This window comes from Tursiops truncatus, chromosome 6, assembly GCF_011762595.2.
Source record: "Tursiops truncatus isolate mTurTru1 chromosome 6, mTurTru1.mat.Y, whole genome shotgun sequence".
Taxonomy (NCBI): Eukaryota; Metazoa; Chordata; class Mammalia; order Artiodactyla; family Delphinidae; genus Tursiops; species Tursiops truncatus.
The window spans coordinates 81242247-81266009 of NC_047039.1; the positions used below are offsets into that span (position 1 = coordinate 81242247).

General features: G+C 43.7%; 1 protein-coding gene across 7 annotated transcripts in view; it reads left to right on the forward strand.

Annotated features, from left to right (window-relative positions):
* Positions 1-22818, forward strand: part of LOC101323996 (stimulated by retinoic acid gene 6 protein-like) — a 61444-nt gene extending 38626 nt beyond the window's left edge. For 4 of the 7 annotated variants that reach the window (XM_033858320.2, XM_033858319.2, XM_073806313.1 and 1 more), the window contains 12 exons: positions 578-706; positions 3345-3415; positions 4822-4933; positions 7294-7447; positions 12869-12944; positions 16036-16117; positions 16462-16510; positions 16969-17086; positions 18178-18297; positions 19553-19716; positions 20439-20585; positions 21319-22818. In XM_033858320.2, the coding sequence (XP_033714211.1) occupies positions 578-706; positions 3345-3415; positions 4822-4933; positions 7294-7447; positions 12869-12944; positions 16036-16117; positions 16462-16510; positions 16969-17086; positions 18178-18297; positions 19553-19716; positions 20439-20585; positions 21319-21449 (1353 nt within the window). In that variant the 3' untranslated portion in view covers positions 21450-22818. Of the gene's footprint in view, positions 1-577; positions 707-3344; positions 3416-4821; positions 4934-7293; positions 7448-12868; positions 12945-16035; positions 16118-16461; positions 16511-16968; positions 17087-18109; positions 18298-19552; positions 19717-20438; positions 20586-21318 lie in introns of those variants that run through there. The other 3 variants (XR_004527045.2, XR_004527046.2, XM_073806315.1) reach the window with 3 other exon arrangements.
* The last annotated feature ends 945 nt before the right edge of the window (positions 22819-23763 follow it).

Sequence of the window (23763 nt, forward strand, 5' to 3'; positions counted from 1 at the left end):
GAAGCTAAAAATAGAAAAACTATGAGCACCATCTTGAGAGACCTGTTACTCTTGGGAGCTTGTGTTGCTCCCAAAATGATGACACTTATGGGCTCTCCCTCCCTCCTTCCTCCTTCCCCCGCTCCCTCCCTCCCTCCCTCCCTCCCTCCCTCCTTCCTTCCTTCCTTCCTTCCTTCCTTCCTTCCTTTTCTTCTTCTCCTTCTCCCTCTCACCCACCCCCTCCCCCTTCCTCTTCTCTCTCTCCCCTCTTCTCTCTCTCTTTCACCCTCCTCTCTCTTGTGAGTATTTTCCAAAAGTAATATTTAATACCTAATGAGAAAAAAGCCATGAAAGCCCTTTGTATAAAATTAAATAGGGGTGCTAAGACTCAAGTCCAGGGCTGCTGGACTCCAAGTCCACTGCTTGTTCTGATGATATGGGGCTGGGGGAGCGGGGATTGGCTGCTGACCTCCAAGCTCTGAGAGGGTGGGCCCTGGTGGGAGCAGGCTGGGGCAGGCAGGTTCCTGTGCACAGCCTCACCAGTGGCCTAGCCCTTCCCTACCTAGAGCCCACGCCCCATGGTCTGCTTCTGTTGCAGTTTGTGGGGAAGTATGAGACTGTTGTGTTCTACTGGCCCTCGCTGCTCTGCCTGGCCTTCCTTCTGGGCCGCTTCCTGTACATGTTTGTCAAGTCTCTGAGGGTCCACCTGGGCTGGGAGCTCCAGACGGTGAGTACTAAGTAAAAACACCGTGTGTGTCCTGACAGGTTAAGTTTTCCCAACAGCCTTGTGAGGTAGGTACTATTATTACTTCTCCCACTCTGTATTAGGAAACTTGGACCCAGAGGTGTCAGTTGCATTGCCCAAGCTCACATAGCAAGTCTATAGCAGAGCCAGACCTGGAACCCAGAGAATTTGGTTTTTGAGGCTCTCTCTTACCTATTGTGCTTCTTTTTCTAGTTCCTCAAAGTAAAGAGTTAGGTTGTTTGCATGAGATCTTTCATTTTTTCTTAATATAGGCATTTACTGCTATACACTGCCCTCTTAGAACTGAACTGCTTTTCCTGTATCCCATAAATTTCTGTATGTTGTATTTCTATTTTCATTTGCTTCAAGATATTTCTGATTTCCCTTTTGATTTTTTCTTTGACCCATTGGTTGTTCAGGAGTGTATCGTTTGTGAATTTTCCAATTTTCCTCCTGTTATCAACATCTAGCTTTTTGTGGTCAGAAATTATGTCTGATATGATTTCAATCTTCTTACGTTTAAGACTTGTTTTGTGGCCAAACATATGCTCTATCCTGGAAAATGTTCTTGAGAAGAATATGTATTCTGCTGCTGTTATATGGAATGTTCTATAAATGTCCATTTGGTCCATTTGGTCTATAGTGTTGTTCTAGTCAGCTGTTTCCTTATTGATTTTCTGACCGGATTATCTATCCATTGTTGAAAGTGTGGTGTTGAAGTCCTCTACTATTATCATGTTGCTGTTTATTTCTTCCTTCAGTTCTGTTAATATTTATTTTATATATTTAGGTGCTCTGATATTAGGTATGTATATGTGTTTACAATTTTTATATCATTTTGATGAACTGACCTCTTTATCATTATATAATGACCTTCTTTGTCTCTTGTGATAGTTTTTGACTTAAAGTCCACTTTGTCTCATGCAGAATCTTTAGTTGTGGCATGTGAACTGTTAGTTGCGGCATGTGGGTTCTAGTTCCCTGACCAGGGATGGAACCCAGGCCCCTTGCATTGGGAGTGCAGAGCCTTAGCCACTGGACCACAAGGGAAGTCCCCATTATTTCTTTTTTAAAAAAATACTTATTTATTTTATTTGTTTTCCTTATTTATTTTTTTTGGCTGCGTCAGGTCTGCAGCACACGGGATCTCTGTTGAGGCATGCAGGATCTTTTCATTATGGTGTGTGGTCTGCTTGGGTTTCTCTCTAGTTGCGGCATGCAGGCGTCTCTCTAGTTGTGACATGCATGTTTTCTCTCTCTAGTTGTGGTGTGCAGGCTCCAGGACACATGGGCTCAGTAGTTGTGGCGCGTGGGCTCCAGAGCATGTGGGCTCTGTAGCTTGTGGCATGTGGGCTCTCTCATTGAGGCGTGCAAGCTCAATAGTTGTGGCATGTGGGCTTAGTTGCGCCGCAACATGTGGGATCTTAGTTCCCCGACCAGGGATCGAACCCACATTCCCTGCATTGGAAGGTGGATTCTTCACCACTGGACTACCAGGGAAGTCCCCCCATTATTTCTTTATATAGCTTTCTGCCCTTTTCTCTTTCTCTGTTCCTTCGAGGACTCTAGAAGGACTCCCCCACCCCATTGACCCCCTGCCCCATTTCCCTGCTCTTAGCTTTCCCCAGACTATTCCGCCATGCTGATCCCCTCAGTGTTCTGGGTGGTGTGAGACAGGAATGGATCTGTTGGGCAGTGTCCCCCAAGACTGGGGAAGGTGGGCTCTCACTTCACTTTTATTTTCCCTCATAGGAGAAATTACAAGCTAAGAGGGCCTTCTCTCTATGCCCTGAGCTATACTACTTTGGAGGAGGAGTGATGTTGGTAAAATGAAACTGTTCTCCTTGTTCTCTTTCATGCATCTATTCTTGGAGGTTTTGCTTAACTAGCGTGCTGTAACCTCCAAGGTAGATACTTGGGCCCCCACAAAGGTACTCTCACCTGTGGTTGTAGATACTTGGGCCCCCACAAAGGTACTCTCACCTGTGGTTGTCAAAGTTGGAGTATCTGAGGGCATATGGGAACTGGAACCTCCTGTTCCTCCAGCTCGCTGATGTCACTTATGAGTCAGAATTATAACCAGGTCTATTTTACTCTGCGCAACATCTGCAATATATAAGATTTCGTCTCACAGTGTGTAAAAGTTACATATTCAATATATTGTAAAACAGATGACTACTGTGGAAAGCTTATTACACTTGGAGAAAACATTTCCAAACATACTATTAAAGTTCATTTCAAAATAAGAAATGAGCAAGAGAAATTCCTTTTCATAAAAAATAAAAACACTGGGATTTTGGGTGTTTCATTTCTGGAACAGTGTTTTGAACTATGATGAGAAATCACCAAATCTCAAAGGGAAAAATCGACTTCACAAAACAAAGGCTGGTGTAAAGCAGTAAGCAGAAGAGTCAAGGAAGGTCAGGCCTCTGGCATTTCATGAAAGAAGTGCTTGGGAAACAGGAGACGGGACCGTATAGTCTCTTCAATAAATGACGGGTGTCTGGGAATGGCAAGTTTTACCGAAAATCCTGGCCTCTAGGGAAATAGCCCCTCAAAGAGACCAAAGCCCTAACAAGACTTTGTGAGCCAAAACATCAACCTCTCTCTTTTCTCACAGGAAGAAAAGCCTTTCCTGGAAGTTCACCAGGCAGAGCATGTCAAACAGCTCCTGAGGAAGTGCCCCCTGCAGTAAGCACAGTTATATTTGTTCACGCCCCTCGGCGTTTGCACCAATATTGATGAGCCCTGACCGTGTCAGAGACCTGGAGATGACTGGAAGAGCGCTGTTTTAGGACGCTTGTTTGCTAATAACAGAAACTCGACTCAAATGGGATTAAAGAGAAACAGGAAAGTTATGGCCTTACATAATTAAAGAGCCTAGAGGTCGCCAGTTTTCAGACACAGATGGATCCAGGGGTTTGACTGATATAATCAGAACTAGGTCTCTTTCCCTCATCTCTCAGCTCTGCTTTTACCTGTGTTAAACTCTTAGTTAGGTAGGCTTCCTCCCCGTGGTGGCCCCCAGAATCTCTAAGCTTATACCCTCCTGTCTTAAGCTCATAGAGAAAAGAATGTTTTCTTTCAAATAATTCAAACAAAATTCCCATGAATGTGTTTCATTGGATCAAGTTGGACCACATGGCATCCCAGAACCAATTACTGTGAGTAGGTGATTGGAGTAAACTGATTGTTAACCCAGGGTCACATGTTCACCATGGGAACTAGGAAGTGGTTCAGCTTCACTTAAACCACCAGGACTGATGGTGGGGAAGAGTAGATTCCCAGAGAAAAACTGAGATGTTGTTACCAATAAAAGAGGACATAGCTCTTGGCCAGGCAAGAACACCTGGTCTTCAGTGACCATTCAAGTCACCCTACCCCTGCCACTGCCACTGTGCACAAGGGTATATTCCCAGAGAAGGGATATGTCTAATCCAAGGTCATAGTGGCAAAACTAGTTCTTTGGTTAGAGTTACATTTGGCTACATATAGCAGAAAATGCAAAATAATCATGGCACAAATAAAAGAGAAATTTCTTTCTTTCTCATGTAAAAGAATTCTGGAGGCAGGCAGTCCATACTAACCCTGGACTGCCCACCACGCAGTTTACCCATTGTCTGTCTTTCTGTTCTAGTAACATAGTGGTTTCCATCATGAAGCCTGTCTGTGGCCCAAGATAGATGCTGGGGCTCCAGCCTGGGCCAGCCACCATGTCTGCCCTTCAGATGGCAGGCAGGAGAAAAGAGTGAAGTCAAAGGGAATCCTCCCAGCTGTGTCAGTTCCACCTGACCAGCCTCCCCAAAGTCCCACACCACATCTCTGGTCACGTCTAATTGGCTTGTTTAGTCTTGGTCACTCTTAGCTGTAAGAGAGGTCGGGAACTATAGCCTTTAATTTGGTAGATTGCTGTACTGAATAAAACTGAGTCTTTGTTCTTAAGAATGAGGGGAGAATGAAAACTGTGGAATCTACCAGTGCTCTTTGTCTTCACTATACACTAAGGTGAAGAAGAGGAGATGATATTATTTTCAGAAGAATCAGGCATTTGTTTACCAGCCACAACCTGTCTTCTCTTGATGTTTATTCATTCACAGAGAGAGAGAAAAGTCTTGGTTCCAAACCAGGATCTATGAGTGGGACCCTTACTTTCAGTTCCCAAGCAGGATGATTGGAACCACTGTGTTGGCTTTCATCTGCCTGTACCTTGTAAGTAGATCTAAGCAAATCCTTTATTATTTTATAAATGGGGTGGGTCTAGGATAGGGGTTGTTCTTTAAAAGCTGGGTCAAAATTGAGTATCTGTAAATCAAAAAAGTACAATTTTTGACCCCACCATTTTGACTCCAAGGACACTTATACTCATGTGGTGAATATTACTAATAAATATAATCGAGTTATTTACGGAGACTTCCAGTTACCAATTCCACATGTAAAGAGCTTGCAAGATGCCAATCCATCTTAACAACAAATACAAATCTGAACAAATTGAAGAATCAACAACTCTTCTTAGAGCCCTAAGAGCAGTGAGGTCATGGAGCAAACCTTTACCCCTAAAACTGAAGAGACACGATCATCACAGAATGGAGCAGAAACCCCATGGCAACCAGTGCCAAGGTAGGAAAATCTGAACTGTAATTGATGCCATCAATCAATTGGATATTTTGGAAATCCAAAGACTACTTCATCAACAACAGCAGAATACACATTCTTCTCAAGAGTAAATGGAAAATTCAACAAGATAGACTATATCCTGGACCATAAAACACATCTTAATAAATATAAAAGAATAGAAATCATACAATGTCTGCTCTCAGATCAAAGTGGAATTAAACTAAAAATCAGTAACAGAAAGATAACGGAGAATCTGCAAGTAGTAGGTATGAAAACAACACACTTTAAAGTAACATATGAGCCAAAGAAAAACATCAAGGGAAATTAAAAATATTTTGAACAGATGAAAATGAAAACACAACTTATCAAAATTTGTGGGAGGCAGCAAAAGCAGTGCTTAGAGGGAAATTTATAGCATTGAATGTACATATTAGACCTGAAGAAAGATCTTAAATCAATCGTCTAAACTTTTACCTTAGGAAACGAACAAACAAAAAAGAGCAAATTAAAATGCAAAGTAAGCAGAAGAATAGATGTAATAAAAATTAGAGCAGAAACCTATGAAATTGAAAACAGGAAGTCAATAAAGTACAGAATCAAAGCATTTCACGTGGTCATTGTTATCTGAGATAAAATGTCTGAGTCAAAAGCAGAGTCAAATGGCGGGATAAAAATGGCCAAATTGTCTTCTGCTCATTTTAAATGTACTAGGATGATACCTATATAAACTAATCCTGTGATTAAGTTTTAAGTGGATGTATTAGGTTATGATGAAGTACCACATAAACCCACAAATTTCAGTGACAACACTGAATATATTTTTGCCCACCTAACAGTGTTGAGTGAGTGTTGAGGTTTGGGAGGTAGCAGTCTTCCACGTGTTTGTTCCATAACTGGTTTCTCCATCGTGTGCCTTCATCATCCCTGAGCATCCTCACCACCTGCATCCAGTCAGCAGAAGGAGAAAGCAGGTGGCGAAATGCCTGTGAGAGGTTTTCAAAGGCTATGTGGACCCAGCACACATTCCTTCCACTCTTCTTCCATTGACAAGAACCTTGTTATTTACCCACATCTAACTCAAGGGAGGCTGGCAAATGTAGTCCAACCTGTGCCCAAAAAAGGGGAGAAGAGATTTTAATGGACAACTAGCTAGAGTTCTCTGCAGCAGTGGGTAAATCACTAGGGGTTATTGTGTTTATTAAATCATTATTGGTTGTCTACTCTATGCCAAACACTATACTAAGACCTGGAAGAGAGAAGAGAGCTGATTCAGCAGAGTCTTGGCCTGGGAGTAGCCCATGGTCTAAGACAAGAAGATAAAATACAGTATGAAGTACTGCCGTCTAACTAGAGAAAAAGAAAAGGTAAAAGTGCTTTGGAAATATAGTGAATTACTCTGGATTGAGAACCTGCCTGAAAATAGTAGCATTTGAGCTCCACATTCAGTTTGGTTGATGAAGTAAAATGGCGTCAGGGACTCTAGAAGCAGTGGCATGATGATGGGGGCATGAGGGCAGGATGACAGGATGATAGGAGGGGAGCAAGCATGACATGCATACAGGAAATAGCACCTCCTCCAATTTGGTCATTGCCAAGATACAAGAAGGGGAACAGTGAGAAGTGTTTGGAATTGTCCCCAGGGTCACCCCTTATTCAAAGTCCACTCTGTTTTAATTATTTCACTCTGATTTAATTAATGTTTGAAGAGTTCTTTGAGCCCTTGTGGTGCCTACTCTTATATGCTGTTGTGTGAAGAACAGAGTTTGGGGTGACTCCTGTCTCCAAAGAAGTCACAATCCCATTCATCTCAGTAGAGCAAGTGTCCAGAGTCTATTGCAGATGAGTTTTGAACTTCAGAGAGTTTTGACCTCAAAACGAAAGAGAGACCCATATGTTATTCATATACTGAGCTGGACTCAGGTGAGACCTTGAAACATTTGCTCTGTGTCCCCCAGTTCATTGTCATTGAGTTCTGCATGTTCGTGTATGTGAGAGATGAGCTGGATGTGTTTGAAGGCGAATTGGAGAGCTACGTCGCCTCCATGAACCGGACGGGTACCCTGACCCCAGTCCTCCTGCAGGTGAAAGAGCTGATTAACGTCACCAAAGGTAAAACCATCCTCCACCTTTGTTTCTGCTGCCTGTGTAGGAAACAGAGAGGGACTTGTGACCTGTGGCAGGTGCACACCTATAATGATTATTGCTGCTGGTCTTGATATTACCTGTGTTACAATTGCTCTATGCCTCCCTGGGTTGACTCAAAGGAAAAAGGGGTCAGGACACAGGCCATTTTGTTAGAACCTGTTTGGGGCTGAATTGAACATGCCCTGATAATTTTCTAATCTCAAATAGCCTATTTTGTTTGATGCCAGTGGAAACAACTAAAATCATCATATTTTTTTCACTTTGGAAAAGATAAAACAGTGGTCCATGACTTTATTATTATATGGAAAGTTTACTTATATCATTCAAATTTAATTTCTGCTTAGTTCAGGTTGCTATAACAAATTACCATAGACTGTGTGGTATAAAAACAGACATTTATTTCTCACAGTTCTGGAGACTGGGAAGTTGAAGGTGCTAGCAGACCTGGTGTCTGGGGAGGGTCAGTTTCCTGCCTTGCAGAAGGCCACCCTCTCTTTGTGTCCTCACATACTGGATGGAGAACAGGGAGAGGAAGCAAACTCCCTCATGTATCTTCTTATAGGGCACTAATTCCATCATGAGGGCTCCACCCTCATGATCTAATCACCTCCCAAAGGCTCCATTTCCAAATACCATCACATTGGGGATTGGGGTTTCAACACATGAATTTTGTGGGGGGTGGGAGACACACACATTCTGTCCATAACAGTCACTTTACCTTAAAATAGTAGCTTTCTTTGAAAATGACATACTCTAATTATATGTCCATTGCCCATGAAGGAAGGAAAGTTCTTCACTATTCCTTGTTGAGAAAGGACCTGGACAAGATGTCAGGATAAACTCTGTCATTGCACAAGTCAGGTCCCTTCTCTTGGCCTCAGTTTCCTCATCTTTAAAATGGGACTGGGATGAGGGTACCAAATGGTTTCCAAAAGCCTTTGTAGCTCTGACATTTAATGGCTGTAAATTACCATATGTTCCTTAAGCCATGAAACAGGTGATGCAAATAATATTTTCACTTAAGACTCACAAGCTAGTAGAATATCAAAACCAGAGGGGAATAGATCTACTGTGAATTATTTGAGGAAAATTCTCTTATACATACATGACATAGAAGGTTACACTAAGGTGGGTACTGCTTCTTCCATATTACCATACTTTTTTGTTGCCCTTGAACACTTCTATTCATCTTTAATGTTCTGCCTGATGAGTCCCTTCCTATACACTCAGCGAGCATATTCTAATGTTTGATTTAATAATACTTGATTTAAGTCATACTTCAGAAAATTCACATTTCTACCCCTGTTTTGGGCAACTTTTTAATGCTAACCTCAGTTACTTGGTCTGGGTGAATTGTAGTGAGTATATCACCATATTCACTCATGTTTTATCTCCTCTTTGATATATTGCTCACGTTTAGACACTTTAAGAATCAGTATATAACATTTTCACTCTGTCTCAATCTCTTCCAGCTTTAAACAGCTGCCCTCTTTCCAAGAGAGACTCTTAGGCTGAACATGCTTCACCTTTGGGATGATAAAGGCATTAAATTAAAGGTGTGTGGTCATGTTCTTGCTGCTGGCTGGAGAAAGTCTGCACTCACTCTTCTTGTGGCCAGACTCCTTCCATCCTCTCCTTCCAAGGATGTGTCCCCTGCATCCCCTGGGGTGAGGTTTATGGTGATTTACCCACATCCTTTGTGTTGGTGGAGGTTTGGGATAGAGCAATTGCCTAGTCCTGGTGATGCTGATAAAGACACCTCTGAAACTTGAAAGGAATGGAAATCAGCTTTCTTTTTCCTTCTTTTTAAAAACAGCTTTATGAAGATATAACTCACATACCATACAATTCACTCATTTAAAGTGTACCATTCAGTGGCTTTTAGTGTTTTGAAATTTATGCACCCATCACCACAGTCAAATTTAGAACATTTTCATCACCCTAAAAGAAATCATGACCACTTTCAGTCACTCCCCATTTCTCAACTCTCCCCGGCCACTATTTTCTGGCTCTATAGATTTGCCTATTCTGGACATCTTATATAAATAGAATCATACAATACGTGGTCTTTTTTGATTGACTTCTTTCACATAGCAAGATGTTTATAAAGTTCATCTATATCATAGCATGTGTCTCAGCTTCATTCTTTTTTATTGCTGAATTTTATTCTGTTGTATGAATATACAATATTGTATTTATGTATTTGTTGATGCAAATTTGGGTTGTTTCAACTTTTGGTTATTATGAATAATACTGCTGTGAACATTCATCTACAAGTTTTTCATATATTTTTATATATCTTGGGTATATACTTAGGAGTGGAATTCTGGATCATGTGGTAATTATGTTTAAGCTTTTGGGGGAATTGCCAGACCGTTTTCAAAAGCAGCTTCATCACTATGTATTGCCATCACCAATGTATGAGGGGTCCAGCTTCTATGCCTTCATCAACATTTGTTAATATCTTTATTTTTTATTATAGCCATCTAGTAAGTATGAAGTGGTATGGCATTGTATTTTTTTTAAATTGAAGTATAATTGATTTATAATGTTTCAGGTATACAGCAAAGTGATTCAGATATATGTATATATATATATATATATATATACACACACATATATATTATTTTCCAGATTCTTTTCCATTATAAGTTATTACAAGATATTGACTATGATTCCCTGTGCTATACTGTAGGCCCTTGTTTTTTTAATGTATCTTATGTATAGTAGTGTGTATCTGTTAATCCCAAATTCATAATTTATCCCTCTTCCTCCCCCCCACCTTTGGTAATCGTAAGTTTGTTTTCTATGTCTATGATTCTGTTCCTGTTTTGTAAATAAGTTCATTTGTATCATTTTTTTAGATTCCACATATAAGTGATATCATGTTATATTTGTTTTTCTCTGACTTACTTCACTTAGTATGATAATCTCTAGGTCCATCCATGTTGCTGCAAATGGCATTATTTCATTATTTTTTATGGCTAAGTAATATTCCATTGTATGTATATGCCACATCTTCTTTATCCATTCATCTGTTATTGGACACTTAGGTTGCTTCCATGTCTTGGCTATTGTAAATAGTGCTGCTATGAACATTGGGGGTGCATTGCGGTTTTGATTTTCATTTCCCTGATGGCTGATGATGTTGAGCATCTTTTCATGTACTTATTGACCATTTGTACATCTTCTTTGAGTAATGACTACTGAGATTCTTTGCCCACTTTAAAATTGGATTATTTGTCTATTATTGAGCTGTAAGAGTTCTTTGTATATTCTATATACACATCCCTTACAAGAGATATAATTTACAAATAATTTCTTCCATTCTGTGGGTTGCTTTTTCACTTTTTTGATGGTGTCCTTTGAAACACAAATGCTTTTAATTCTAATGCGGTCTAATATATCTTGTTTTCTTTTATCACTTGTGCATGTCTACGAAACCATTGTCTAACCCAAGGTCACAAAGATTTACTCTCATATTTTCTTCTGAGACTTTTATCATTTTAGTTGTTACATTGGGTGTATGATCCATTTTGATTTAATTTTTGTATACGGTATGAGGTAAGGTTCTAACTTCATTGTTTTACATGGGGAATATCAGTTTCCCCTGCACTATTTGTTAATAGGCATATTCCTTCCCCATTGAATTGTCTTGTCATCCTTGTTGAAAATACATTGACAATGGGGGTTTACTTCTGGATTCTCAATTTATTCCATTGGTCTATTTGTCTATCTTTATGGCAATATCGCACTGTCTTATTACTGTAGCTCAGGAAATGTGAGTCCTGTAATTTTGTTCTTCTTTTTCAAGGTTGTATAGCCTATTCAGGGTCGCTTCATTTTTATATGAATTTTAGGATTAGCTTGTCAATTTATCCAAAAATGACATTGGAATTTTGACAGGGATTTGAATCTGTAGATCAATTTAGGGAGTATTACCATGTTCACAAAGAAAAACCAATACGTAAAAGTGATACGTTTTTCCATTAATTTAGGTCTTCTTTAATTTCTTAAAACAAGCTTTTGTAGTCTTTTTTTTTTTTTTTTTTTTCGGTACGCGGGCCTCTCACTGTTGTGGCCTCTCCCGTTGTGGAGCACAGGCTCCAGACGCGCAGGCTCAACGGCCATGGCTCACGGGCCCAGCCGCTCCGCGGCATGTGGGATCTTCCCAGACCGGGGCATGAACCCGCGTCCCCTGCATCAGCAGGCGGACTCTCAACCACTGCGCCACCAGGGAAGCCCTATTCTTAAGTATTTTATTCTTTATGATACTATTGCAAATGCAGTTGTTTCTTACTTCATCTTCATATTATTTGTTGGTAGTGTATAGCAATACAATTGACTTTTATATATTGGTCTTGTGTCTTACAACCTTGCTGAACTCATTTATTAATTCATTTTACTTTGTGTGTTTATTTATTCCTTAGGATTTTCTATATATAGGAACATGTTGTTGGTGAACAGAGATAGTTTTATTTCTTCCGTTGCAGTCTGGATGCATTTTCTTGCCTAACTGCCCTGGCTAGACCCTCCAGTACAATGTTGGATAGAATTGGCAAGAGCAGACATTGATTTTCTTATTCTTGAACTGATGGGGAAAGCAGTCTGTTTTTCACCAATTAAGTATGATGTTAGCTGTGGGTTTTTTGCAGATGCTTTTTATCCAATTGAGGAAATTCCCTTCTATTTCTAGTTTATGGAGTGATTTGAGTTATAAAGAGGTGTTGGATTCTTTCGAATGCCTTTTCTGTACCTACTGAGAGTCGGCTTACACAGAAGCTTTTACTTCCTTCCCTCTGTCTCCATCCCTCTCTCACAAGCACACAGAATCATTCTGAAAGCAAATTAGGTACGAAATAGTAAAAACATACTGAAAGATGGATGAATGAATAGTCAAGACCCTGATTCCAGTTACCGTTGCACAAGGTGACTGTTTATTGGGTAACCACCCCCCCAAAAGCGGAGATTGGAAGTTCAAGAATTAATGATGTTTTACTAGGCTGGAGGCTACCTACCATGTGTACACTCCATAATTTTCTTTTTCTATTACTCACTGTAGATTGAAAATATTAATACCAAAGGCAAAGATTATAAATACGCAGGAAATAAAGGATATCGAGGGTGTATGGCTAAAATGAAACAGAAAATAAGCAAAACGTTATTTGCACAAGAGGTGTGTTAAAGGAAGTGCAGTATATTTTGCCCAAACCTTTCTGTTATGAGTTTCTGCATTTTAGTTCTCCGACCAGGGATTGAACCCCGGCCCTCAGCAGTGAAAGTGCGGAGTCCTAACCACTGGACCACCAGGGAATTCCCTCTGCATTTTAAAAATAGTTTCTGGTTCATCTTCTGAGGCCTCTCGTATCACCTTTTCTGTTTCAGGAGTCTGGGTGGTGACCATCTTGCCTGCCTCCCTCACGTGTGTGAGCTACCTGTTTCACATCTTGGCTTGTTACAGGTAAGAGGGTTCTAGGAGTCATTTGTGTGTCTTTAGCCGGGAAAGCAGCTGACAGACTTTTCTCAGAATTCCCAGGCAGTGCCAGCAGTGCCCAAACTGGGAACAGCAGTATATATATAGGGTCTAGGGACAACCATACCTATTGGTAGTAAAAGACAAAAACAAACAAACAAAAAACTATTGATTTGAGCTCCCACTATAAGCTTGACATTGTGATTAGAGTCTTCGTTTGGTTTTCAGCAAAACCCCAAGCGGTACTTTCATCTCCATGTTCACTGCTGAGCAGGCGAGACTCAACACAATAACTTTAGCCACAGGCTGTTAGCAGCTGATCTCGTCTTCTGGCGCCTTCTGACCTTGTCATTTCTTGTACACTTCTGCATTGCTACTAGGTGTTAGACCCGCCCTGCTCTCCAGGACTAATCACACTGCGCTCCCAGCAGGTGAATCTGGCTCAAGGGGACCTCACAGGAGGTTGGGACAAGGGAACCAGGGGTATCCGTCTCTAGAACAGCAGCACAGGAGGAGGGGATGGCCTTCAGTATGTAGCTGGCATTTGCATGCAGACGTAAGTTGAATTTAGGTATCTATTGCTCCCTTTTCTCTCCATTTCTCTGCCTTTGTCTCTGCCTCTCCCTTTCTCTCTCTCTCTCTCTCTCTCTCTCTCTCTCTCTCTCTGTCTCAGTCTCTAGTTCACAGTCTCCCACTCACTCACAGGAAGCCCAGGGCCAATTCCCACCCCTGCAGAGCATCCTGCTTTTGCATCCTCCCCATCTGGCTACTCAAAGGTTGGGTCTCTTGCAGATGACATCTAAGTGAAGACTCTCCTGGCACAAAGAGCCCCAGTTCTCCATCCCAGCCCTGGCTTGCTCCCTGTCTCTGCTTTCTTCTCCCTGGGCTCTGTGGGTGGACTGGACACTGCTGCTTACCCTTTCCCTGCCTGTTGTAGGGATATGTCTGCTCCTTCCTTCATTAACCTACAAGTGGCTGGGAGATATTCACTGAGGCATTTGACCGCAACCAGGAACAACCACAATGCAGAGCTGGCTGCATGGATGTGGGTGGAGGGTAGCTGAGGGCACAGGGACAAGAAGGCCCCTGTGGTGGGGAGGCCTCCTTCCCATCCAGGCTGGCCCTTCCCTCCCACACCTGTCACCCAGGAGTGACAGTCCCTGCCCTGCCTCCTTTACAAGACCATGGGGCAGAGGAAATAATGGATGAGAAAGCACCCTTTGGACAGCACTAGCACTGTGCCAGTATTGTTATTTTTCTTATAATTATGCCAACCTATCTACAGGCTTGTGTTTTAAAAACAAAGTTACAAAAATATTTAGTGTAAAGTAAGTCTTCTTCCCATCAGGCCCCAGATTGTTGCCCAAGAGCTAAGCACTATTATTCATTTTCTGTGCATCCTTCCAGAAATTTTCTCTGCAAATATATCCGTGCATGTTTGTATTCCTGGTCGCACACCTCTGGTACTGCCAAACAGAAACACAATGAAAGACACAGATACAATTTTACATTTTCTAATAGACACTATTTAAAAAAGGTAAAGGAGAGGTGAAAATAATTTAATAATATGTTATTTAACCCAGCATAACTCAAATATCATCATTTCATTATGTAATAAATATGCCAACTATTAATGAGATACTTACATTCTTTATTTCATACTAAGTTTTCCCAATTCAGTGGTGATGAAATTGCAAAATAACCTGGAAATTGCTGGAATGGGATGTTAAGAAAAAAGGAGGATATAGATGTGAATGTGGACTGTGAACAAAACTGTGCCAATCTAATCTTTAGGCAAAAGGCCAGGCTGAGACGGGCACATGGGAAAAGCACACAGTGATTTCTTTGGGTGCTGGGATTGTGAGGAATTGTGGCTTCTTTTTCATTTCATTTTATGTTGTTATAAGTGGGGGGCTATTGTTAAAATTTTTTTACCTGTTTTGAAATAATATTATATAGGTAATGTATATTCATTGTAGAGAAAATAAGAAAATAGAGCAAGCTAAAGAAACTAAAAACCACACACACAGTCTCAACTATCACATTCAGTCACCATTGAGATTAGGTAGCTATATGCTATTTTTACAAAATATATTAAGTTTAAGATTTTTAAATTATCAGGGAAATGCAAATCAAAACCACAATGAGATGTCATCTCACATCTTTGAGAATGGCTATTACCAAAAACACAAAGATAAGTGTTGACAAGGATGTGGAGAAAAGGGAACCCTCCTACACTATTGGTGGGAAGGTAAATTGGTGCAGCCACTATGAAAATAGTATGGGGGCTCCTCAAAAAATTAAAAATAGAGCTACCATATGATCCAGCAATCCCACTCCTGGGCATATATCCAAAAAAGTGGAAACAGTAACTTAAAAAGATACATGCACCCCAGTGTTCTTTGCAGCATTATTTACAATAGCCAAGATATGGAAGCAACCTTAGTGTCCATGGATGGGTGAATGGGTAAAGAAGATGTGGAATACACACACACACACACACACACACACACACACCAGAATACTACTCAGCCATAAAAAAGAATGAAATCTTGTCATTTGTGACAGCATTTATGACCTTGAGGACATTATGCTAAGTGAAATAAGTCAGATGGAGAAAGACAAATGATTTCACTCATATATGGACTCTAAACAAAACAAAACTAAAACTAAACTCATAGAACGGATTGGTGGTTACCAGAGGTGGGGTGGGGGGAGTGAAATGGGTGAATGGCATCAAAAAGCACAAACTTTCAGTTATAAAATAAATAAGTCATAGGGATGTAATGTACAGCATGGCGACTATAGTTAAAAAATAGTGAATATTTGAAAGTTTCTAAGAGAGTAGATTAAAAGTTCGCATCACAAGAAAAAAAATTTTGTAACTGTGTGCAGTGACAGATATTAACAAGACTTACTGTGATCATTTCACAATATATACAAATATCGAATTATTATATTGTACACCTGAAATAATATCATGTTATATGTCAATTATATCTCAATTTTCAAAAAAAGTATTAAAAAATGATTTTTAAGCCCTGGTCATGAGCATTACTAACTCCCACTTTTTCTTTAGGAAGCAAATGAAGAGGTTGTGGGCAGGAGATAAACACTTTCTCCCTTTGAAGTTCCATAATCCTTCCTCGTCAGAGAGTGTGGTAAGTCTACAGAGGCCTCTTTCTGCTCCGAGGCCAAAACCTGCTCTCCTGCACCTCAGATGGGGGGGGCGGGGAGGAAGAGCTCTGGGCTGGGGGTCCAGAGTCCTCAATTCTAGTATGTTCTGCTGCTGGGTGACTCCGGACAGCCACTGTCCCCATCCAGCCCTCAGTTTCCTCATCCGTAAAATGAGGACAATCATGACACCTGCCTTGGTGGGTTGGTGGGTGACCCTCACATGAGACAAGGATGCCGGACACGTGTTAGAGGTAATCAGCATGTCTCCTCTTTCAGACCCTTTTTTCTTTCTAAATCTCAGGTGGCCTTTTTTCTTTCTAAATCTCAGGTGGCCATTGCAAGGTACTCTGGCTGGCAGATAGCTTATATTCTGTGGGGTAAGTGCCCTCACATGACCCATTCAATTCAATACACATTCCCTGGGCACCTGCAGAGTCCTGGCTGTGGGTAGGGAGGAGACACGTAGGGCAGAAGTGGCCCCAGCTCTTCCTTGAGGGACCTTCCGGAAGGAGTGAGAAGCACACATTCGTGTAGGTCATCATCACCACCTGTCCTGTGCCCACGGGGTGTGTATGCTAAGGGCGGTGGTGACCCAGAGGAGGAAGTGACTGTCCACACCCAGGACAGGGCAAGAAGCCTTTCTAGTGGAGTTGATGTTTGAACTGCACCTGGCAGGGTGAGCAGGTCAGCAGTCATGCCAGGCAGAAGAAACCAGTGCAAGTAAGAGTGCCAGGACCTTCGTTTGGGAGGAGGCTAGAGGGAAGACTGCAGGGAGGGACCTGTGTGACTGGATCCTGAAGGGCCTTGAGCGACCACCGGCTCCCTTGGCCCACAGGCTACCTCATCATCCACGTGATGCAGAGCCTGTGTGGCCTAGTGATCACGTACAGCCTGGTGCTACCTGTCATCCACAATCAGACCCTGGAGATGCTCCGAGGACTGGGCATCGGGATGTAAGTGCTGGGCGGGCTTCCTGTCACTGCCCAGGGCCTGGGAGCTGGTGGGTCTTCACAGCTGCTGTTTGAAATACCCCTTCCCTGCTGGGCTCTCACCAATCCCCGGACCCATGCTCCCAGCTCTGACCCAAGGATGGGCTAAAATAGCAACTCATTGTGATGGGAACCTCACAGTTTACAAAATGTTTCCACGCTCACTGTTCAATGGTGTCCTCACAATTGTGTCTGTGGGAGATATATATGTGTCCATTTTATAGGTGGGAAGATTGAGGTTCAGGGAGGTGAAGTAAGAGAAAGGACAGTATAGTGGAAGGAGAGAGGAAATCTGAGCTTGGGTTTTAGATCACATGTGTGGCTTGTAAGTGCCTCTCTGAGCCTCAGTTTACCCATTTGGAAAGTAAAAGTGAATGCTGACATTATTGAGAATTCACTACACATCTTTTCTCTTAAGAACTCTTTGAGGTTGGGACTTACATTAGCTCCCTTTTTTCAGATGAGGAAACAGAGGCACAGAGAGGCCGAGCAGTTTGTCCCAGGGGAGGAGGCAGGACTGGGAGCTGGGCAATCTGAAACCAAAGCCTCTTTAAACCACCACCCCACATTGCCACTCAGAGAATGCAAACACAGGGCGTGATGCCCTCTGGGGACCTCCCTGCTCTGAGGTCCTTTGTTCCAAACTCACCTAGAGCCTCCTGTGAGTCTGGGGCAGAACCTGCCCTGTCCACTCTCCCGTGGCCTTCATGAGCGCTTCTAAAGACCCCATCCTTTCTTTGATTCCTATGCTGTTAAACCACTCAGCCCAGCTGCCACCCCTCAACAAAAAGACATAATTAAATCCTGGAGTTCTGGTCTGGAGCCAGAAGACCTGATGATGCAGCTTTGAGAAAGTCATCTGCCCTTTGTGAGCCTCAGTTTTCTCATCTGCACAGTGGGCAGGAGAATGCTCTGTAGGCATAAAGGGCAGAGCTCAAGCTACTGTTGGTCTGGCGGGCAGTCAGCATCTCTCTTCTCTCTATCAAGGGGCATTCGAGATGGGCTTGGGAAGAACGGACAAGGCCACCTCAGGATGGTCTCACCTTGTGTTTCAGCCTCACCATATCCATCGTCCTGGGCCTCATGGTCCTGCAGGTATGGATCGCCGCCAGCTTCTTCCTGCAACCAAAGATGGGAACAGCTGACAAGCAGAAGCCCTTGGCTCTCAATAACAGGTGAGGGCAGAGAAGGGAGCGGGGCATTGTAGGGCTTTGGCCTCAGCAGTCTCGTTCCTTCCTCTTCACCCTTGGCAGGTTCCTGGGTGGACTCTACACTCTCTGAGAGGGTGAGGGGCAGTGGTTCAGAACCGGGGCCTAACTGCCTGTGGCCAAATCTTGGCTCTGCCCCTTATGAGCTTTGTGACCTTGTGTGACCTTACTAAACATCTATGAACCTCCACTTCCTCATTTTACAAATAATTGTGCATACATCAGAGAGGTGTTCTGAGGCTGAAATGTATTAAAATATGAACTTAGAACAATAGTGCCTGTCCCATGGGTAATCCTTTCTAGTTCATTCATTCAAAGCTGTTCACTCATGGAGGAAACAACACGGGCACTGAGGATAAAGAGATACCCCACACAATCTGCCTGTGATGTGCTCACGGTGCACTGGAGCCGACAGACACAGACATATAGGGACAGTAGAGTCCGGAGGGTGTGAAAGCATTGCAAGAGAAACATGAGTAACGAAGAAGGGGGTGGGGTGGAGGAGAGGCGGGGGGGTGCGGGAGAGGCGGGGGTTCTCTTTCAGCTGCAGTCGGGACGTGTGAGCTGAGGTCGGTGGGATGGTAAGATTCCTACAGGCAGAGATGAGGAGATGGCGTGGCTGCAGCCCCCGCTGCACCAATGCAGGCAGGAAGCCATGAAAGGGCAGGATGTGTTGGGAGAAGAGTGAGAATCCAATATTGTGGCCATGTGGTGGCCTTAGATGGTGAGGGACAGGAAGGAGGTACAAAGTGGTAATGCCAGAAAAGCCCCTCTCAGCGAGGACCCCAGAATTCATAGGCAGTGTTTGGGCTTCATCCCATAGGCAACAGGAGACGGATCACATGATCAGGTGGTCATTTGAGAAATTTCACCTGGAGGACTTGGAGCAGTTCTAGCTGGGGGCAGGTCACTGTTGCAATGGACAGTGGGAAAGCCACACCCTCTGCCGTAACCACAAACCCAGCTGTAGCCACATGAGGTTTACAGTCCCCACTCACATTCAGCCTGCCCTGGGCTCAGCACCCTCTACACTGTTTCTGAGCCGGTCCTCACATCAGCTGCGAAATGGGGACAGTCAGCTCCTGCTAACAGCACAAGGTCACACAGCTAGGAGATGGGAGACGTAGGCTTTGACCACAGGTCTGGGGGGCCCCTGAGCCCACCTGCGTAGCCACCTTCTCATACTGAAAGGTGCTGCCCCTCCACCTGCCTTTGTTTGCAGGAGAGCATTCCACAACTTCAACTACTTTCTGTTCTTCTACAACGTGCTGCTGGGCCTGGGCGCCTGCCTCTCCAGGCTTCTCATCAGCTGCATCCTGGGCACGTGGCTGATAGCCCGCATCGACAGGACCATTCTGCAGAGTGGCTGTGAGAGAGCAGACATGGGTACGTGGCCGTGCATCTGGGGAGCGCTGGTCTTGTACTTTTGCAGAAGCTGCCTGGAAGTCGGGTACCAGAGGCTTCACTTATGCTTAGAGTTTATCTTCCCATGGAGGCTATAAAGCTGAATAGAAAACAAAACAAAACAAAACAAAACAAAACTATTCAGCCCAATGGTCAGAAGGGAATTCAGGCTATTAAATACTTGTATGTTTGACAGACCTTTGAGGTAGAATGGAGGGCAGTAAGAGGTAGCGAATTCTATCTGAACAGTTAGAAGGTAATTTGTGAATGCATGGCTCTGAAAATTTTGAGAAAACACGTCTCAGAATTACTGGTGTTGTTAGTTGCAAGCTTAGTTAAGAAAATGGTTTGTTCAGTTTCAATGTGCCAAAATCAAAGCTTTTTCTGTGGAGAAAAAACAGTTTTTGTCCTATTTCTGGCCCATGTCTGTTCATTCACTCATTCATTCATTTAATGGCTGCTGCCTTCTTCATATAAGACACAGAGGCTCCTAGCTGCTATGAGCTTCAAATTCCCATAAAATGAACAGATTAGGGTGTGATCTCTAAGAATCTTTCCAGCTCCTTATACCTCATTTTCTAGATTCTCAGCAAAGACACAGGCACCATTTGGGAACAAAGTGATGCTGCAGTTACGTCATAAAAAGCACAAGCTGGGCCATCCTGGGACGTACTGCATGGCCTGACTTGCCTTCTGGATTTCAGGGTTCAGTGCGTGGATTGGCATGCTCTATGTGGATCATTATCACACCAACCCTGTGCTCGTCAGCTTTTGTCACATCCTGATCACAGGCCACAGAGAGAGGAGGCTGCAGCAGGCCATCAAATACTGGTACCCAAATCAGTCAGCAGGTAAGTATCCTGTTTGAACCTACACTGGGGTCGGACACCAGGAAACACGTACCTTCAGGCTTCCCTGGGATCCCTAAGATGTCCCAGGTTCCTCCTTCCCTGCCCCTCTTCCTCCACACTTCCTGCCCTGGGAGCCCTTCTACCCAGGGGATCAGGAGGCTTTGTCCCCAGTCAGCCTGGCTACAGGACCCCTGAGGCCTTGTGTCCTTGTCCTGCCAACTGGGCTCCTCCCTTGTTTCCAGAAACGAGCTCTAGTTCTGATAGCTGAGTCCTTCATTCAACCATTTGTTTGAGATGCTACCCATAGCCCAGGCTGCAAGCCAGGTGCCCTCCAAGATGGTGTACAGTTTTGCTTAATTTGCCCCATTCCTTACCACAAGCTCTCCCAGCCACCGACTCCTATCCCCTGAAGGTTATACACTGTCTACTCCCACCCCTGCCACCCCTATTATTCTGCTCTGCCTTCCGCTGGGAAGCCCTCCAGTTAGCCATGTTCTGTCGTGGACACTCAACACTGACCTGGACCGTTTTCATTGCTATTCCCAATGCTGCAGATACCCAGATCTGTGGGACAAACTCACATCCCTCCAGCCGCCCTCATGTCCCCAGGAGTCCTGGTCCAGCTCCTCCTTCCACACCTCACACCTTCTGGGCAGCTTTTGCTACAGCCTCTGAGAAGGACAGAGACAAGCTGCCCCCTCCTCCCAGTCTACTGGTTCTGGTTCTGTCCTAGGTCCCCGCACCTCAGTGAGGTCCAGGACAAGGTGGCTCCTGCTGCAGACCCTGATCAACAACCCCAGACTGGTCACGCTCAGAAAATCAAGGCCAGGTCATGGCTCCCGGGACTTACCCAGATTCTGTTGATGTGCTCGGAGAGCTGACGTTGACCTCCCACATTGCGACAAGGCCATTCCAGGACATCTGCCCCTGAGGAGGCCCAGGCTACCCAGCAGCTGTCCCCTGCAGTGTGACGGGATGCACAGGCGCTGTCCACACAGACGGCATACAGGCCAGCAATTCATGGGATGGCACTTGGGCTGAACAATGAAGTCTCAGGTCTAATTCATTCCCTTGGTAAAAAGATCAAGAACTAAAGAGAATTTCTGTTGAACAAACTTTGCCCAATAATGATTTCCACTATCCATGGTTAGGAGGCAGCCCTGGGGAGATCCATGTTGAGACACACTTAATGTAGCCACAGGGCAGAACTTTGTGTCACTGAAAGAGGTGGTAAATTTTTTTATATCAGGAGAGTTTAACCATTTGGCACAGTTTTTCTCTGGGAGAAAGTATGGCCTTAATCCAACAGGGTCCTCGTTGTTTCCTCCTTTCTAGGTCTTATGGTGGTGGGAGAGAAGGAATCCATGATCCCAGCCTCCAGTCTGGTGGGTGAGCAGACACACACTGAGTTCTCTCTCCCACAGCCACTGGGATGGGGAACGGATCAGAACTGACCTGGGCCTTGGTCACAAATCAGATGTACAGATTCTCTCTGACAAAGAGGGCATTCCCTGAGAAAGCCACTTGTCTGAGGAGGCAGAGATGGGATGGGCAGGCATTTAAGGTGGGGGACAACAGTAGCAAAAGTGTGGGTGCAGGTTTCAGGAGGGCGAGCCCTCTGGTGTATGCAGGGCATGGTGCTGGGGGCTGGTTAGATCATCCAAGGGGGTCCAGGTGCCCGGTTGAGAAGCCTGGACCTTTCTCTTTGTGCAGGGGGCCCAGTACTTACCCAGATTCTTCATTCCCCAGCATAAGATCTCTGATAAATGGGGACCTGTCACTCACAAAACCTGTGCAAGTACCAGGAGGCCTCACCCATAGGGTGAGGGAAGTCCCCATCCACCTCACAAATCCCAGAGCCATTGAAATCCAGTAATCATTATTGAGTACCTTCTGTAAGCCCAGTCCTTTGCTAGATGTGTCTGCCAGACGTATCTCTTTTAACTTTATCTCTGCAACCAAGCTTTGTCATTCTGCTTTTTGAAACTAAGGAAACTGGGACTCAGAGTATCGGGATCCCCCCACCACCACTTTCTAGCTGTGTGACATTGGCTAAGTTACCTCACCTTTCTGTGCTTGCTTTCCCCTACGTATTAATATAAAAAGGGAATGATACCCGCAACGCCAAAAATTATTTTGAGGATAAAATGAGTTAATATACACAAACACTCCTAAGCTAGTGCCTGACATATCCTAAACTCTCAATAAATATCAGTCGTTGTTTGTAATGTTACCCTTTGTGGTGACTGATTCATGTCTGCCTACCTCTCATTATGCTCTCGGCTCCACAAAGAAAGAGGCCTTCTCAGATTTTCCTCACCATTACCAAGTATCTGCTGTAACACAGTAGGATCTTGGAATGAATAAAATAATAAGGCCATGATGACTGAATATCTCAGCCATGAATTCAATACTGAAATCAACCCTGGCATCATGGTTGAGTGGCCGCTAAACAGAAGGTCAGGAGCACTGGGTTTGGGTTCCAGCTCTGCCACTAGAATGAGTCTCAGTTTCTCTAAATGAAAGCTAGTGCAGACCTCACAGCCAGTGCCCCTCACTTGCACCCAGCCAGTGCTGACCAAGTACTTGCTACGTGCAGTCACCACTCCAGGGACACAGGACACCTGAGGAGATGAGGTTCTGCCTGCAGCATGTGGCAAGGCCTCTCTCTGCAGCTCTTGCTACAGTTGTCTCCCAGCCTCTTCCCTGGACTGGTTTGTGAGCTCCTCAAGGGCAGGGATCAGGTATCTCTCATCCTTGAGGACATTATATATTTATAAAAGGTATAATCCATCAAGAAGGTATAATAATTATAAACATATACATATCTAACAGCAGAGGTCCCAACACATATGAAGCAAAAACTGACAGAATTGAAGGGAGACATGGACAGTTCCACATTAAATAGTGGAGATATCAGTACTCCCCTTTCAATAATGGATATTACAACCAGACGGAAATCGGTAAGGAAATAAAGAATTTGAACAACACCATAAACCAATTAGACCTAACCCTCCACCCAACAACGGCAGAATACATATTCTTCTCAAGTGCATAAAGAACATTCTCCAGGAGAGACCATATGTTAGGCCACCAAACAAGTCTTAGTAAATTTTTAAAAATTGAAATCATGAAAAGTGTCGTTTCTGACCACAATGGAATCAAACTAAATATCAAT